The sequence below is a fragment of the Lissotriton vulgaris genome, chromosome 2_1 (assembly GCF_964263255.1).
Source record: "Lissotriton vulgaris chromosome 2_1, aLisVul1.2, whole genome shotgun sequence".
NCBI lineage: Eukaryota > Metazoa > Chordata > Amphibia > Caudata > Salamandridae > Lissotriton > Lissotriton vulgaris.
The window spans coordinates 614,222,206-614,237,797 of record NC_141687.1 but is presented as its reverse complement, the minus strand read 5'-3'; the positions used below and the strand labels follow the sequence as shown (position 1 = coordinate 614,237,797).

Sequence of the window (15,592 nt, the reverse complement as noted above, 5' to 3'; positions counted from 1 at the left end):
CAGGCCATGCAGATGGCCTCGTCGTGGTCTGGAGATAGGCATTTATTGCACATCGATGTGAGGGTATTTAGAGTTGCAAACGGGGCATCGTTTGAACGGGCTCCGTTCCATCGTCGATCATTGATGGGGACTCTGGTGTCGAAAAAGGCACGTGGCCTTCGACGTCCAGCTCGAAGAACTGGAACAAGTACGCAGCACCGAACGAAAAGACAATACCGACGCCCCGAAGGCCTTTTGAAAACGTTTTTATCGATTCTGAACTTGAGTTAAGAAAATACATCCGAACCCAATGGCGGAGAAAAACAATCTGATGATGGAGAGGATGCCCATGCGCACTGTAGTCCAGGGGAGGAGCCACCTATCTCGTGATACTTCGAAGACTCTTCCAGGACAACAATGTGCAATCATCCAAACCAAACACTAGGCGGCGATCTATGCACAGATATGAATTCAGCAGCCCACATGCCTCGAACACATCTTTTTGTGACATTTGTAATAAAGCTTGAAACAATGAGAGAACATATCTGAACCAGTTGTTGTTGAATGGTTGCACAGATTGATGTTGTGGTGGCGACGAGCGAAGTTGTGGTGGCGACGAGTGATGCTGTGGCGTTTAGTGATGCTGTGGTAGTGCATAGTGATGTGGTACCCCTGAGTGATGCTCCTAAGTGATGCTGTGGTGGTGCGAAGGATAGAGGGAGGGCGAAGGATAGAGGGAGGGCGAAGGATAGAGGGAGGGCGAAGGATAGAGGGAGGGCGAAGGATAGAGGGAGGGCGAAGGATAGAGGGAGGGCTAAGGATAGAGGGAGGGCTAAGGATAGAGGGAGGGCGAAGGATAGAGGGAGGGCTAAGGATAGAGGGAGGGCGAAGGATAGAGGGAGGGCGAAGGATAGAGGGAGGGCGAAGGATAGAGGGAGGGCGAAGGATAGAGGGAGGGCGAAGGATAGAGGGAGGGCGAAGGATAGAGGGAGGGCAAAGGATAGAGGGAGGGCAAAGGATAGAGGGAGGGCGAAGGATAGAGGGAGGGCGAAGGATAGAGGGAGGGCGAAGGATAGAGGGAGGGCGAAGGATAGAGGGAGGGCGAAGGATAGAGGGAGGGCGAAGGATAGAGGGAGGGCGAAGGATAGAGGGAGGGCGAAGGATAGAGGGAGGGCGAAGGATAGAGGGAGGGCGAAGGATAGAGGGAGGGCGAAGGATAGAGGGAGGGCGAAGGATAGAGGGAGGGCGAAGGATAGAGGGAGGGCGAAGGATAGAGGGAGGGCGAAGGATAGAGGGAGGGCGATAGCTAGATAGAGGGAGGGCGATAGCTAGATAGAGGGAGGGCGATAGCTAGATAGAGGGAGGGCGATAGCTAGATAGAGTGAGGGCGATAGCTAGATAGAGTGAGGGCGATAGCTAGATAGAGTGAGGGCGATAGCTAGATAGAGTGAGGGCGATAGCTAGATAGAGTGAGGGCGATAGCTAGATAGAGTGAGGGCGATAGCTAGATAGAGTGAGGGCGATAGCTAGATAGAGTGAGGGCGATAGCTAGATAGAGTGAGGGCGATAGCTAGATAGAGTGAGGGCGATAGCTAGATAGAGTGAGGGCGATAGCTAGATAGAGTGAGGGCGATAGAGTGAGGGCGATAGAGTGAGGGCGATAGAGTGAGGGCGATAGAGTGAGGGCGATAGAGTGAGGGCGATAGAGTGAGGGCGATAGAGTGAGGGCGATAGAGTGAGGGCGATAGAGTGAGGGCGATAGAGTGAGGGCGATAGAGTGAGGGCGATAGAGTGAGGGCGATAGAGTGAGGGCGATAGAGTGAGGGCGATAGAGTGAGGGCGATAGAGTGAGGGCGATAGAGTGAGGGCGATAGAGTGAGGGCGATAGAGTGAGGGCGATAGAGTGAGGGCGATAGAGTGAGGGCGATAGAGTGAGGGCGATAGAGTGAGGGCGATAGAGTGAGGGCGATAGAGTGAGGGCGATAGAGTGAGGGCGATAGAGTGAGGGCGATAGAGTGAGGGCGATAGAGTGAGGGCGATAGAGTGAGGGCGATAGAGTGAGGGCGATAGAGTGAGGGCGATAGAGTGAGGGCGATAGAGTGAGGGCGATAGAGTGAGGGCGATAGAGTGAGGGCGATAGAGTGAGGGCGATAGAGTGAGGGCGATAGAGTGAGGGCGATAGAGTGAGGGCGATAGAGTGAGGGCGATAGAGTGAGGGCGATAGAGTGAGGGCGATAGAGTGAGGGCGATAGAGTGAGGGCGATAGAGTGAGGGCGATAGAGTGAGGGCGATAGAGTGAGGGCGATAGAGTGAGGGCGATAGAGTGAGGGCGATAGAGTGAGGGCGATAGAGTGAGGGCGATAGAGTGAGGGCGATAGAGTGAGGGCGATAGAGTGAGGGCGATAGAGTGAGGGCGATAGAGTGAGGGCGATAGAGTGAGGGCGATAGAGTGAGGGCGATAGAGTGAGGGCGATAGATAGAGTGAGGGCGAGTGACGGCGAGTGAGGGCGAGTGAGGGCGAGTGAGGGCGAGTGACGGCGAGTGAGGGCGAGTGAGGGCGAGTGAGGGCGAGTGACGGCGAGTGAGGGCGAGTGACGGCGAGTGACGGCGAGTGACGGCGAGTGACGGCGAGTGAGGGCGATCGATAGAGTGAGGGCGATCGATAGATAGAGTGAGGGCGATCGATAGATAGAGTGAGGGCGATCGATAGATAGAGTGAGGGCGATCGATAGATAGAGTGAGGGCGATCGATAGATAGAGTGAGGGCGATCGATAGATAGAGTGAGGGCGATCGATAGATGGAGTGAGGGAGATCGATAGATAGAGTGAGGGCGATCGATAGAGTGAGGGCGATCGATAGATAGATAGAGTGAGGGCGATCGATAGATAGAGTGAGGGCGATCGATAGAGTGAGGGCGATAGATAGAGTGAGGGCGATAGATAGAGTGAGGGCGATAGATAGAGTGAGGGCGATAGATAGAGTGAGGGCGATAGATAGAGTGAGGGCGATAGATAGAGAGAGGGCGATAGATAGAGAGAGGGCGATAGAGTGAGGGCGATAGATAGAGTGAGGGCGAGTGACGGCGAGTGAGGGCGAGTGACGGCGAGTGAGGGCGAGTGAGGGCGAGTGAGGGCGAGTGAGGGCGAGTGACGGCGAGTGACGGCGAGTGACGGCGAGTGACGGCGAGTGAGGGCGATCGATAGATAGAGTGAGGGCGATCGATAGAGTGAGGGCGATCGATAGATAGAGTGAGGGCGATCGATAGATAGAGTGAGGGCGATCGATAGATAGAGTGAGGGCGATCGATAGATAGAGTGAGGGCGATCGATAGATGGAGTGAGGGAGATCGATAGATAGAGTGAGGGCGATCGATAGAGTGAGGGCGATCGATAGATAGAGTGAGGGCGATCGATAGATAGAGTGAGGGTGATCGATAGAGTGAGGGCGATCGATAGAGTGAGGGCGATCGATAGAGTGAGGGCGATCGATAGAGTGAGGGCGATAGATAGAGTGAGGGCGATAGAGTGAGGGCGATAGAGTGAGGGCGATAGATAGAGAGAGGGCGATAGATAGAGAGAGGGCGATAGAGAGAGGGCGATAGATAGAGAGAGGGCGATAGATAGAGTGAGGCAGATAGATAGGGTGAAGGCGATAGAGTGAGGGCGATAGATAGAGGCAGATAGATAGAGAGTGAGGGCAATAGTTAGATGTGTGTGGTTGTGTATGAGATTGTGGTTGTGTGTGGGTGTGTGTTTTGTTGTATGTATGTGTGTGCGGTTAGAGAAGGATGTATGTGGAAGAGAGCAGCAGATCAGCACAGGAAAAGAGAACAGGGAGTTCGAGAAGGAGGCGGGTAGAAGAGAGCAGCAGATCAGCACGGGAGAAGTGAACAGGGAGTTAAAGAAGGAGGTGGGGTGGAAGAGAACAGTAGATCAGCACAGGAGAAGAGAACAGGGAGTTAAAGAAGGAGGCGGGTGGAAGAGAACAGCAGATTAGCAGAGAAGAAGAAAACAGGGAATTGAAGAAGGAGGCGGTGGAAGAGAGCACCAGATCAGCACAGGAGAAAAACAGGGATTTAAAGAAGGAGACGGTGGAAGAGAAGAGCAGATCAGCATGGGAGAAGAGAACAGGGAGTTAAAGAAGGAGGCGGGTGGAAGAGAACACCAGATCAGCACAGGAGAAAAGAACTGGGAGTTAAAGAAGGAGGTGGGGTGGAAGAGAGCAGAAGATCAGTACAGGAGAAGAGAACAGGGAGTTAAGGAATGAGGCGGGTGGAAGTGAAGAGCAGATCAGCATGGGAGAAGAGAACAGTGAGTTAGAGAAGGAGGTGGGTGAAAAGGGAACAGCAGATCGGCACAGGAGAAGAGGGCAGGGAGTTAAAACAGCAGGCTGGGAGGGAGAGGGCTGCAGATTAGCAATTGTTGCCAATTTAGCTGTCACTTAAAAGATTGGTTGGTTGCACATTGGTATGGCCGAGCTCTACCGACCACTGTTTGCGGAGTGAGCACAGCCCCGCAACTGAGGAGCAGGGAGAACGAAGACTAGCATTCGGAGCAGTGGCAGCAAAAGGGTGTATGCAGCCTACCCCTGCAGAGGACCTTCTCATATAACTGTACGTGTGCAAGGGGACAGTATAGGACAGAGGTCTTCAAACTTTTGTAGGTTGAGCCCCCCCAGCTGAATTTTTTTAGATGTTGGGCCCCCCCACCACCTGACAGAAATTTTGCCGCGCGCACATTCCGGGCATATTCAGCGAATAACATTCAATACAATAAGAGTGTTTAGTAAACTGCAGGTTTCGGAGTGGGGCCGGTGAAATGACAGAGGCTTATTACGCAGCTCAAAACACCACTTTCCAAGATAAAATGTGTGCAAATTGTTTTTACTAGGGTGCTTTGTTTTACACATGACATGGATTAATAATAACACCACCAACATAAATGCGCCAGTTACATGCACATGCATGACGCGGTCCAAGGCTACACAGTTGAACACACCGGTGACTGGCAGTACAAAAGAGAACACACAGACTGCATCGAACCCTGGATGTACATAAACTTAGTTCTTAGTTTATCCTAAAATGAATGAATAAATCAGTTTGTCATAGCACGCATTTCAAGCGAGGTGGCAAGTTGCCTAGTTTTCGCCAAAAAAACATTATTTATTAAATCTGCTTCTCTGCGCCTACATTTTTCATTATTTAATACTAGTCGCACACACATTTGCAAACATTTTACCATCTATCCAGTGGCGGCTGGTGACATTTGAAAGTGGTGAGGCGTAAAAGTGAAGGATTACTTTTAAGTAGCAAGCAAGCCCCGTATTTTATTACTTTCACCTTGTCAATATTTTTAACGACTGTGTATCCCCATGTTTGGGGACCCATCGTACACATTTGCACAGAATCACAATTACAACTTGAATACATGACCGTTGCCCTGTGCTCACTCTTCAAAGAGGCCAAGGATTGGATGACCATGTATTCTGAACACATTTTTGACCAACTGACAGGTAGAGTGAGAAACTTGCACTGCCTATAGCCGCAGTCCCAGACATCTCAACCATGGCATAAACACAGGTGCTGGTGACTAGATTAATTGAAGGGAGAAGTGAAAGGGAAAAGGACGTGAAAATACATCTGACACTTTTATTTTACTTCCATGGTGGTTCACTGACAAGGTGGAGGCTGTGAGCACTACATGGACTGTCTGGAAGGGAAGCTGTTGCTCCTGCAGTGTGGTACATCTGCGCCATGAGTCTGCTAGCTGAATTGGTGTCCTGCATTAATTGCAGCACAGTAAGTCTGCACAGTATGTCTTCAAAAGTCTTGATGACAAACTGCGCAGTTTCGATTGTTCTGCTTCCCGCCTGCCTACAGCCTCAACCCCACCCTTTCCCAACTCCTCACAGGATAGGATTCACCCCTCCATGACGAGTTGGGAAAGGGTGGGGATAACATGCTCTCTACCTCTTCTGTCAAAAACGCCCGGGGGGAATGTAACACTCATGTTGTCAAAGGGCAAATAATCTTAGCTTTAGGCCCGCCCAGAGGTGAAAGTCTCTGGAAACTGAAAGCATCCCTGCACAGAGTGGACCAACAGCCCCCCAGCCAAATTGTTAGTGTGTGAACGTGTTTTTAAAAAAAAAAAAACAGTAGTTTAGTTACCTTTTATTTGTTTGACCCTGAAAGTAAGGGCGGCGGAGCCCCGATGCCCTCGAGCAGGAACCGCCCTGCTATCTCAAATGCCTTTTGGGGATGTATTTCCTGAAAACATTTTGTTAGCAGCAGACACTGATTGTCTTTTTTTCTTGCACACTTTCAGTAATTTATTAGCCCATTTAGCTTTCCCTGCCTGCATCCATTTGTTTGCGTTCTTGCACTAATATTTGTTGTTTGTCAAATTATTTCCTTATATGTATCTTTGATTCTCAGACACCTTCTGTTTTTCAGTGGGCTTTCATTTAACTGGTCCTGGCTGCATGCCTTAATTTCCGTACTTTCTATAAAATACGTTATTTGTTAAACAATTTCTTAGATGTAAGCTTGGCCAGTTAGCACGCATTTGTACTGTGTTTCCAGCAATCAAAGTGAAAACTTTTAACATGATTCAAACACACGAAAAAAAGACTGTAGCTACTTTATCTTTGGAAAACTGCCCCATTTTTCCAGGTGTTCGTCCTTTGCATTCTGTCCATGGCCGCCCCCAAAATTGTGCCGCCTGGGGCGGACCACCCCCACCGCACCCCCCTAGCTACGCCAGCCTGCCTCGAGCTCCCCTCCCTCCCCCTTCCACACACCAGAGACTTGCAGGGAACAAAGGTCAGATTAGCGTGGAGTGGCGCCCCCCCTGGGATGGTGTCGCGCCCCCCCAGGGGGGCGCGCCCCACAGATTGAATAACACTGGTATAGGACATGGCGGCACAACACATAAAAAGATACCCAAAGGCGACGGCACACTCTCCGGTGCAATGCCCCATTCCCCAGGAAATACCAGTGAAGCCATTAAACTGCTGGAAACTCCCCGGAGAAAGTATTTTCACCAGGGCAGATATGCACTGCACAGGAAGTTTTGGATGCGGCCACAGGAAACTACGCACTGACACAGAAGTACAGGTCGGGTGGCTTTGGACTGCAGAAGGTTAATTCCCAGCATCAGTCCCTGTTGCGTTTCACACTGTTCTTCCTGCTGCTTCAGGACGCCAATCGCCAAAGTGGTCGGTGAAGAGAGAGGAACCAGTTAATGTAGAAGGGACGCACGCAGCAGCTTGGCATGCTGTGAAAGCCAGCATCACACCGCAAGTAAAGACAGATGGCAAAGAAGTGAAATAGAAAAAGGAGCGGTGTGAAAAAAACTGAGAACTCAGTGTCAGGCAAACACCCGCACATAGAGTATGTTGTGGTATGTCCTGAGGGTGAAATAGACGCAAATCACAACAAAAACATCATCAGTAACTTCCATGACAGAGAGGCAGCTGCCGTGAGACACGCTCTTTGGAAGGGGAAGGGCGAGCAAGACAGAGGCAGAGCGAGCCAACGAGGAAGAGACATGTGTGTCCGCCATTGTTTAGCATTAATGGCGTGCCGCCCAGAAGAATAGCAACGCCGGGCAGCCTGTGTTTCAGATTAGGAGTGCTGCGCCTTTCAAAAAAAAAATAAACTCCATTGCAAGTTAAACAAGCTTTCACTTTGTAAATAATAAAATAAACTAGGTTTTACTAAGACGTATTGGAAACCATAGAAGGGAGGAAAGGAAGCGCTTGGAGGGGGGATGGGCAACCATGCCAGCATTCCGATTCACGAGCACGTAAAGTGGTGGCAAATGGAATCAGAACAGCCGCGGTCGCTTTGATGTTCTTGTCTTGTCTTGCTTTGTGGGAGGGGTAGGGGGAGCGAATTTCAGTGCACGCACCTGGCTCACATGAACTGTACGCGATCCGCAGTGTGTAGACTTTATAGGTCTCCTTACTATAAATCTCGCCTACCATCACTTCATGATGAAATAGACGAGACCTAATAAACTAAGAGGACAGTTGTGAAGCGGCTCAAAAGGAGTGCACATCAGATAAGTACGAACCAAATTCAGGTCCCACTGCAGCATTACAAACGGAATAGGAGGGAAAAGGTGAGTTATGCCTTTGAGAAATCTATTAAGAGGAGACTTGAAAAGAGACGGCTGATCAGGGAGGCTGAGAAAGGTTGAAGTTGCAGCAAGGTAGCCCCTTAATAGTGCCCAGAGCAGAGCCCTGCTGGGCCTGAGAAAGAAGGACCAAAAGGACTTCTGAAAGAGGGGCAGAAAGGGGATCTACAGCCCTGGCTGTGCACTATGCCACAAATTTGTTCCACCTGCAGGCGTATACAGATTTAATGGAGGGACGCCTGGCTGCCAAACACGTGAATCTATGAAGGATCCAATAATGGAGGAAGTCCGCTCCAATTAAAAACAGAACCATAATTCATTTAGAAGAAACAAGGCTAAGTTCTTCATCAGTTCTTCAAGTCAGCATCCATGCACCTAACTGCTTCAAATCTATATAGTACTGGTCTCCTCCAAATCCCACTGAATTGCCAAAAACATTTACTAGTTTATACAAAGAGTTACCATCTGCACATTTCTTTTATGTCTCGAATTTGAGCACTACAAACCAATATCCATTTAAGTTTGTAAGGTACACTTTATTCATACTTTTTTATTTCATTATTTTTCATTGTTTGTTTTTTTCATATCTAAGCAAAACACTATACATATTTATTTACAAATGTACAAAACCACATATATATTCAAAAACATTCAACAATATATAGAGACAATTTCATCACATAGAAACAATTTCATCAACAGACATCAATTTTTGGGAGGTGCCCTTTCGTGACACCAAATATCTAGTGAAATGTGACGTAGCTTTGTTATTTCATCCATAACAAACTAATGCAGGAAAAAAGTAAGAAATACTCAAAGCAAAATCATTCTGAAAGACCACACATGCATTGATTAGTCTATAGGACTTCCAAATCAATTGCTTCTAAATGTTCCAACGCGTTTCAAACCCTATAACGTCAATTTTCGGGTTTTCATCAGGGCTCTGTTTTTTCTACTTGTCTGTGAAATATACATAAAAACGACATTGTTTTAGTTCACTACTCTTCTTAATAGTGTCCCATATATTTGCTTTTCACATTATAGTTTTACCTTTTTTTCAGCTAAAAGCGGTCCACAGAGTTGCTTTATTTTCTATGAGGGAGAGGTGTCCTTCTACTCTGCTACCTACAATAAAAGTGTGAGTTATCATCACTATATGTAGGGGCCAGCAGCTAAGTGTCTTAGATGCCGAAGCTTTTTCTTGGACGTACCTGCCTTCGGTGTCTTTTGCACAGGCAGCCCTCTTAATGCATGTGCTTACACCTTTTATTTCTTTTTCGGAAATTTTCTTCCAGGAAGTGACAAATTATATTTTGAGTGTCTTATCAGAATTTTGCGTTCCTAACACGGTCACGCTGGTCAAAGCATCGTAATCTGGGCAAGTGCGAGTAAAATGTAATTTGTCTAAAAACAAGATCAGTTTCCCTAAAAATTACTTTGCCTTGTTTTTAATTCAGGAGTTGGTAAAACTAGTGGCCAATTGCCGAAAAGATTATCTAAACGGGCTGAACAACTACGAGAGGATCATTGAGCATCCGATTAAAGAATAAACAGGTATGCTTTGACCATACATATAGTGATGATAACTCACACTTTTATTATAGGTAGCAAAGTAGAAGGACACCTCTCCCTCATAGAAAATAAAGCGACTCTGTGGACCGCTTTTAGCTGAAAAACAGGTAAAACTATAATGTGAAAAGCAAATATATGGGACACTATTAGGAAGAGTAGTAAACTAAAACAATGTCGTTTTTATGTATATTTCACAGACAAGTAGAAAAAACAGAGCCCTTATGAGAACCCGAAAATTGACGTTATAGGGTTTGAAACGCGCCGGTCAATTTACAGTCAGTATTCTATGACCAAAGGGAAATTTGATGCTAATCTGTTTAAACCACAAAACATAATTTTCCCTGAGGTGGCTTTTACCAGTTGAAGTTGGCTAAACCAAGACAGAATATTTATTATATGTATAATTTACACCATCAACTGGATTTGAAACGTCACATACATTTGTGACTTCAGAAGTGAATCTATGACTTAAAGGAGTGAGAAAACTGGCCACCTGGACATCTCTTGTAGGCCTGAAAGTGTACAAAAGAGGTTGCAAGGAACCTCTATATCATTTGAATGATGAACAATAGTGAGAAGGAACATGATAGATATCAAAGCTGCGGACAGACATGCTGTGCTCATGCTTTTACACGAAGTCTGTGGTGTACTAGGTAGTAAAGCTTACTTAGACATGTAACAATTAGTCTGCTAATAAGCCCCCATTTTCTAACATACTATTAAGGAAGGTACAGCCACTGGCAAATGGAATATTCACATCGCCTATGTTCTGCCCTCAAATAATCAGTCTAGATGTCATAAGCACTCTTTTAACACACCTTACTCCCATCAACACCCAAAACGGTATCGAAGATGGCAGTGTTACAGGTATCTGTGCAGCTCACAAGATGTATGTTGGTCTATAAACAGTTGGCTTAATGATACTCTACAGTAACAGATCTCGTCAGAGGCTCAACTGACCAGACATGCATTAAGCAAAGGCACAGTTGCAAACAGCCATGCTGCTCATATGATGCATGTCACTGTCTAGAAGTAAACAATCTGCATGTTGCATTAGATATGAAGGGTTAACTCCATCAAATGTTTTTACCTAATCTGCTCAGCTGTCCCTCCAGATGTGGCGTTAGTGATGGCCCAGGCTGCCTCTTTTCTCGTGCGGAATTCAGCTTTCTGAAGAATCTCTATAAGGACTGGGAATATGTTGGCATCAATAACAGCCTGGAATGGAAGTATAAAATTATTGGTAATACAATCAAGACAGTAAAACAAGCAACATCATCTTCCCTGGCAAGCAAAGGCAATCATACCTGGATTTGTGCACGGTTCCCAGCAGTAATGTTAGAGATGGTCCAGCAGGCTTCCTTACGAATTGACTCCTTAGGGCTGCTGAGCAGGTGCAAAAGGCAAGGCAGGGCAGAACAATTCATGATTACCTAAGGAAAAGTGTAGGTTATCTATCTGGGGGAAAGGGACATTAACCATTACTCTGCTAACAACATGATCAACAAGGAAATACAGCAGGAGCTCTTGTCTTCAACCCCATAACTCATTATAGCCATAAAAGGATTACAATGACAAGGCATGCTTTCTCCTATACATCATTTCCTATCCATCACACGCCATCAACTAATGAACTTGACATGAGCTTGCATGCACATATGGCTTGAGATGTCCTCCACCTCAGCCAGCTATCACTACTATACACACACTATGTGTATACGAGTTCCTCCATATTTCACCTCACTTACCCATTTGTTTACACTACAACACGTCACCTACCCTTGATCACTTTTTGACAACGCTGAACTCCAATGTTTTTATTAATTTTTAGGCCAATCTGCTCTCTGAGCTCACCTGGGTCTGGATATCATCACCGGTCACAATGTTTCCCACTGCACGCAGGGCCGGGGAGGCCACTTTGTAATCATTGTGCCTGCAACAAAAAGAGTGCAAGTGAAGAATCTCAGAAAAGGTGCATATGAATCAGAAATGGAGAATGGCACAACAGCAATGTGTTACTGAATGAGAAAATTAAAAAAATGAAATTTTGCAACAAAAAGCTCCCCTAGACCCACATGCTGTGCATTACTACACAATCTATTGGTGGAAACTGAAATGTTCCCCTTTATCCTTTTTTTCTGTGGGCATTGAATCGAGAGGGAGTCATGTTGACCCATAAGGATGATGACCATAGGTGCACAATTAATTGTGGGTTTTCTAATGCGCTAGAATCGACTCCCGAAGGAGTATCTCTGCGCAGTAGACCGCTGGAGAACCCGTCCTGGCTTTCCCTGTGAGATGGTCCCTACTGGGTATCTCCATGGTGAAACCAGGCATCCCCGGCATATGTGGGGGGCTGTTGTGGAGATGAGGCAAGCTAATGCCCAGAGTTGCCGAGTGTGATCCCTGGTTAGAGTAGGCACCGAGATGAAAATTATTGAGAACGCTGACCCTGGTCCAAGACCCTGCCACGTCGGGAATTGAACCCTGGTCCCGGGCCGTCCTCTGCTCTCGGGTCTGCCGCCTCTAACCAGTGAGCCATACCACTCCACAATGACCCAATACATGGTCGCTAGATTTAGATTCCATCTTTTAATGGTTGTGGTCTCTTCTGCTTTATCGTGTACATATTCTTTGTGAGGCACCCCCTCCTTCACTGGAGAGGTTTTGCATACAAATCAAGAAGAGGTCCAAACTGCACAACTATTGTTACATGCAAATACATTGTTACTTGTGCAGCTTGCATCATTTCGGAATTTACAGTTTGATTTGTAATTTTAGTGCATAGCAATTGCAAGTTATTTTATCAGCTATTTATTTTATCTCCTTTATTCCAATTGGTAGGTGTTCAAACACTCCGTACTGGGAGCAGCTAAATCCAGTTTCGATCTTCTGCTGCCCTCACATTCTACATTTCGTTTATTTTCACTCCCTCTACATTGGACTCCATTTCTGGCTAGGCCTGCATAAATGTGCTTCGCCCTCTTAAGCCAGACACTGTTACAAGCACAAAGAAGGCATATTTAAGGAAAGCTGGTCTGCGCAGAGAGCCAACATGCTGCAGGCTTACTTACTGAGCCTGCCCCCTCTGTTCTCAAGTAGGCTCCTCAGATTCCTTATTCTGATATGGAGTTATTTGAATCCCTCTACTGTTTTTAGTAACCTCTTTGTTAACTTTCTTACTCCTCTCCTTCAGGGCCATCCCTGTTGCCTGCAACTACATGATTTTCATACTTAGACTCTCCCATCTGAGCCAACCTTCTCGAACTCTGTGCCTCCTTAGGCTTCATACAGCATGTTAAGGCTCTCCGTCCCTGCAATTGTTCTAGTCTGCTCCTGGCGTTCCTTCATTACCCGTAGAACTTTAGTATCTCCATAAGGATAGTGAAATAAGGTGGCCTTGCCTTCTCAGATCTTTAGTCCGAAATTTACTTTCTTTGCTGCAACAGGGGACTTTGACACCTGGGTCAACAATGTGCTTGACTACTGCTCTCCAGCCAAGTACGCCTATAACATATGCTACTCTCCTTCCACCCTTAGCTCAACAATGGCCTCGAACACAAACTCCACTGCAAACTTCACGAAAGAGTCTTTTATGTAACCCTGGGCAAAGGACTTTGCTCCTCCCACGGAGTGGGCGTAGTGTTGCCTACTTCGCGTTTCACAAAGTAGGCAACTCTACGCCCACTCCGTGGGCGGAGCGAAGTTGCCCGCCATCAGCCTCCCTCCCGCCCTCTTCTAGAACCATATTTTTACAATTAAAGCCAGTAAAATAAAAGAACAAGTATTTACAATGCAATGGTCTCAGCATTGTTAAAGTTAGAGCTATTGGCATTGCTCATGACATTATTTTTATTTATGTTTTGGTTTTTAAAACATACAAATAATGGCTTGTCATATACAATGCCAATAGCTTAATGGCTCGCAAATGCGAGACCTATTGCATTTGCACCCACACAGAGCCACCTACACACACTCACACAGAGCCACCTACACACCCTCACACAGAGACACCCTCACACAGAGTCACCCACACACAGAGTCACCCACACACAGAGTCACCCACACACAGAGTCACCCACACACAGAGTCACCCACACACAGAGTCACCCACACACAGAGTCACCCACACACAGAGTCACCCACACACAGAGTCACCCACACACAGAGTCACCCACACACAGAGTCACCCACACACAGAGTCACCCACACACAGAGTCACCCACACACAGAGTCACCCACACACAGAGTCACCCACACACAGAGTCACCCACACACAGAGTCACCCACACACAGAGTCTTCCACACACAGAGTCTTCCACACACAGAGTCTTCCACACACAGAGTCTTCCACACACAGAGTCTTCCACACACAGAGTCTTCCACACACAGAGTCTTCCACACACAGAGTCTTCCACACACAGAGTCTTCCACACACAGAGTCTTCCACACACAGAGCCACCCACACACAGAGCCACCCACACACAGAGCCACCCACACACAGAGCCACCCACACACAGAGCCACCCACACACAGAGACACCCACACACACACACAGAGCCACCCACACACACACACAGAGCCACCCACCCACACACACACAGAGCCACCCACACACACACACACAGAGTCACCCACACACACACACAGAGTCACCCACACACACACACACACAAAGAGCCACCCACACACACACAAAGAGCCACCCACACACACACACACACACACACACACACAAAGAGCCACCCACACACACACACACACACACACAAAGAGCCACCCACACACACACACACAAAGAGCCACCCACACACACACACACAAAGAGCCACCCACACACACACACACAAAGAGCCACCCACACACACACACACACACAAAGAGCCACACACACACACACACAGTCACCCACACACACACACAGAGCCACCCACACACACACACACAAAGAGCCACCCCCACACACACACACACAAAGAGCCACCCCCCCACACACACACACACAAAGAGCCACCCACACACACACAAAGAGCCACCCCCACACACACACACACAAAGAGCCACCCACACACACACAAAGAGCCACCCACACACACACACACACACACAAAGAGCCACCCACACACACACACACACACACAAAGAGCCACCCACACACACACACACACACACACAAAGAGCCACCCACACACACACACACACACACAAAGAGCCACCCACACACACACACACACAAAGAGCCACCCACACACACACACAAAGAGCCACCCACACACACACACAAAGAGCCACCCACACACACACACAAAGAGCCACCCACACACACACAAAGAGCCCCACACAGAGCCCCACACAGAGCCCCACACAGACGCACCACACAGACGCACCACACAGACACACAGAGCCCCACACAGACGCACCACACAGACACACAGAGCCCCACACAGACGCACCACACAGACACACAGAGCCCCACACAGACACACAGAGCCCCACACAGAGCCCCACACAGAGCCCCACACAGAGCCCCACACAGACACACAGAGCCCCACACAGAGCCCGACAGACACACAGAGCCCCACACAGAGCCCGACAGACACACAGAGCCCCACACAGAGCCCCACACAGACACACAGAGCCCCACACAGAGCCCCACACAGACACACAGAGCCCCACACAGAGCCCCACACAGACACACCACACAGACTCACAGACACACCACACAGACTCACAGAGCCCCACACAGACTCACAGAGCCCCACACAGACTCACAGAGCCCCACACAGACTCACAGAGCCCCACACAGACTCACAGAGCCCCACACAGACTCACAGAGCCCCACACAGACTCACAGAGCCCCACACAGACTCACAGAGCCCCACACAGACACACAGAGCCCCAC

General features: G+C 48.1%; 1 protein-coding gene across 1 annotated transcript in view; it reads right to left on the bottom strand.

The window, feature by feature from the left end:
• KPNA6 (karyopherin subunit alpha 6) overlaps positions 1-15,592 on the bottom strand; it is a 495,337-nt gene that overhangs the window by 103,803 nt on the left and 375,942 nt on the right. Inside the window, exons 10-12 of the mRNA XM_086955662.1 lie at positions 11,545-11,623; positions 10,998-11,123; positions 10,781-10,908 (exon numbers count right to left, since the gene is read on the bottom strand). Of these exons, the coding sequence (XP_086811788.1) occupies positions 10,781-10,908; positions 10,998-11,123; positions 11,545-11,623 (333 nt within the window). The remainder of the gene's footprint in view (positions 1-10,780; positions 10,909-10,997; positions 11,124-11,544; positions 11,624-15,592) is intronic.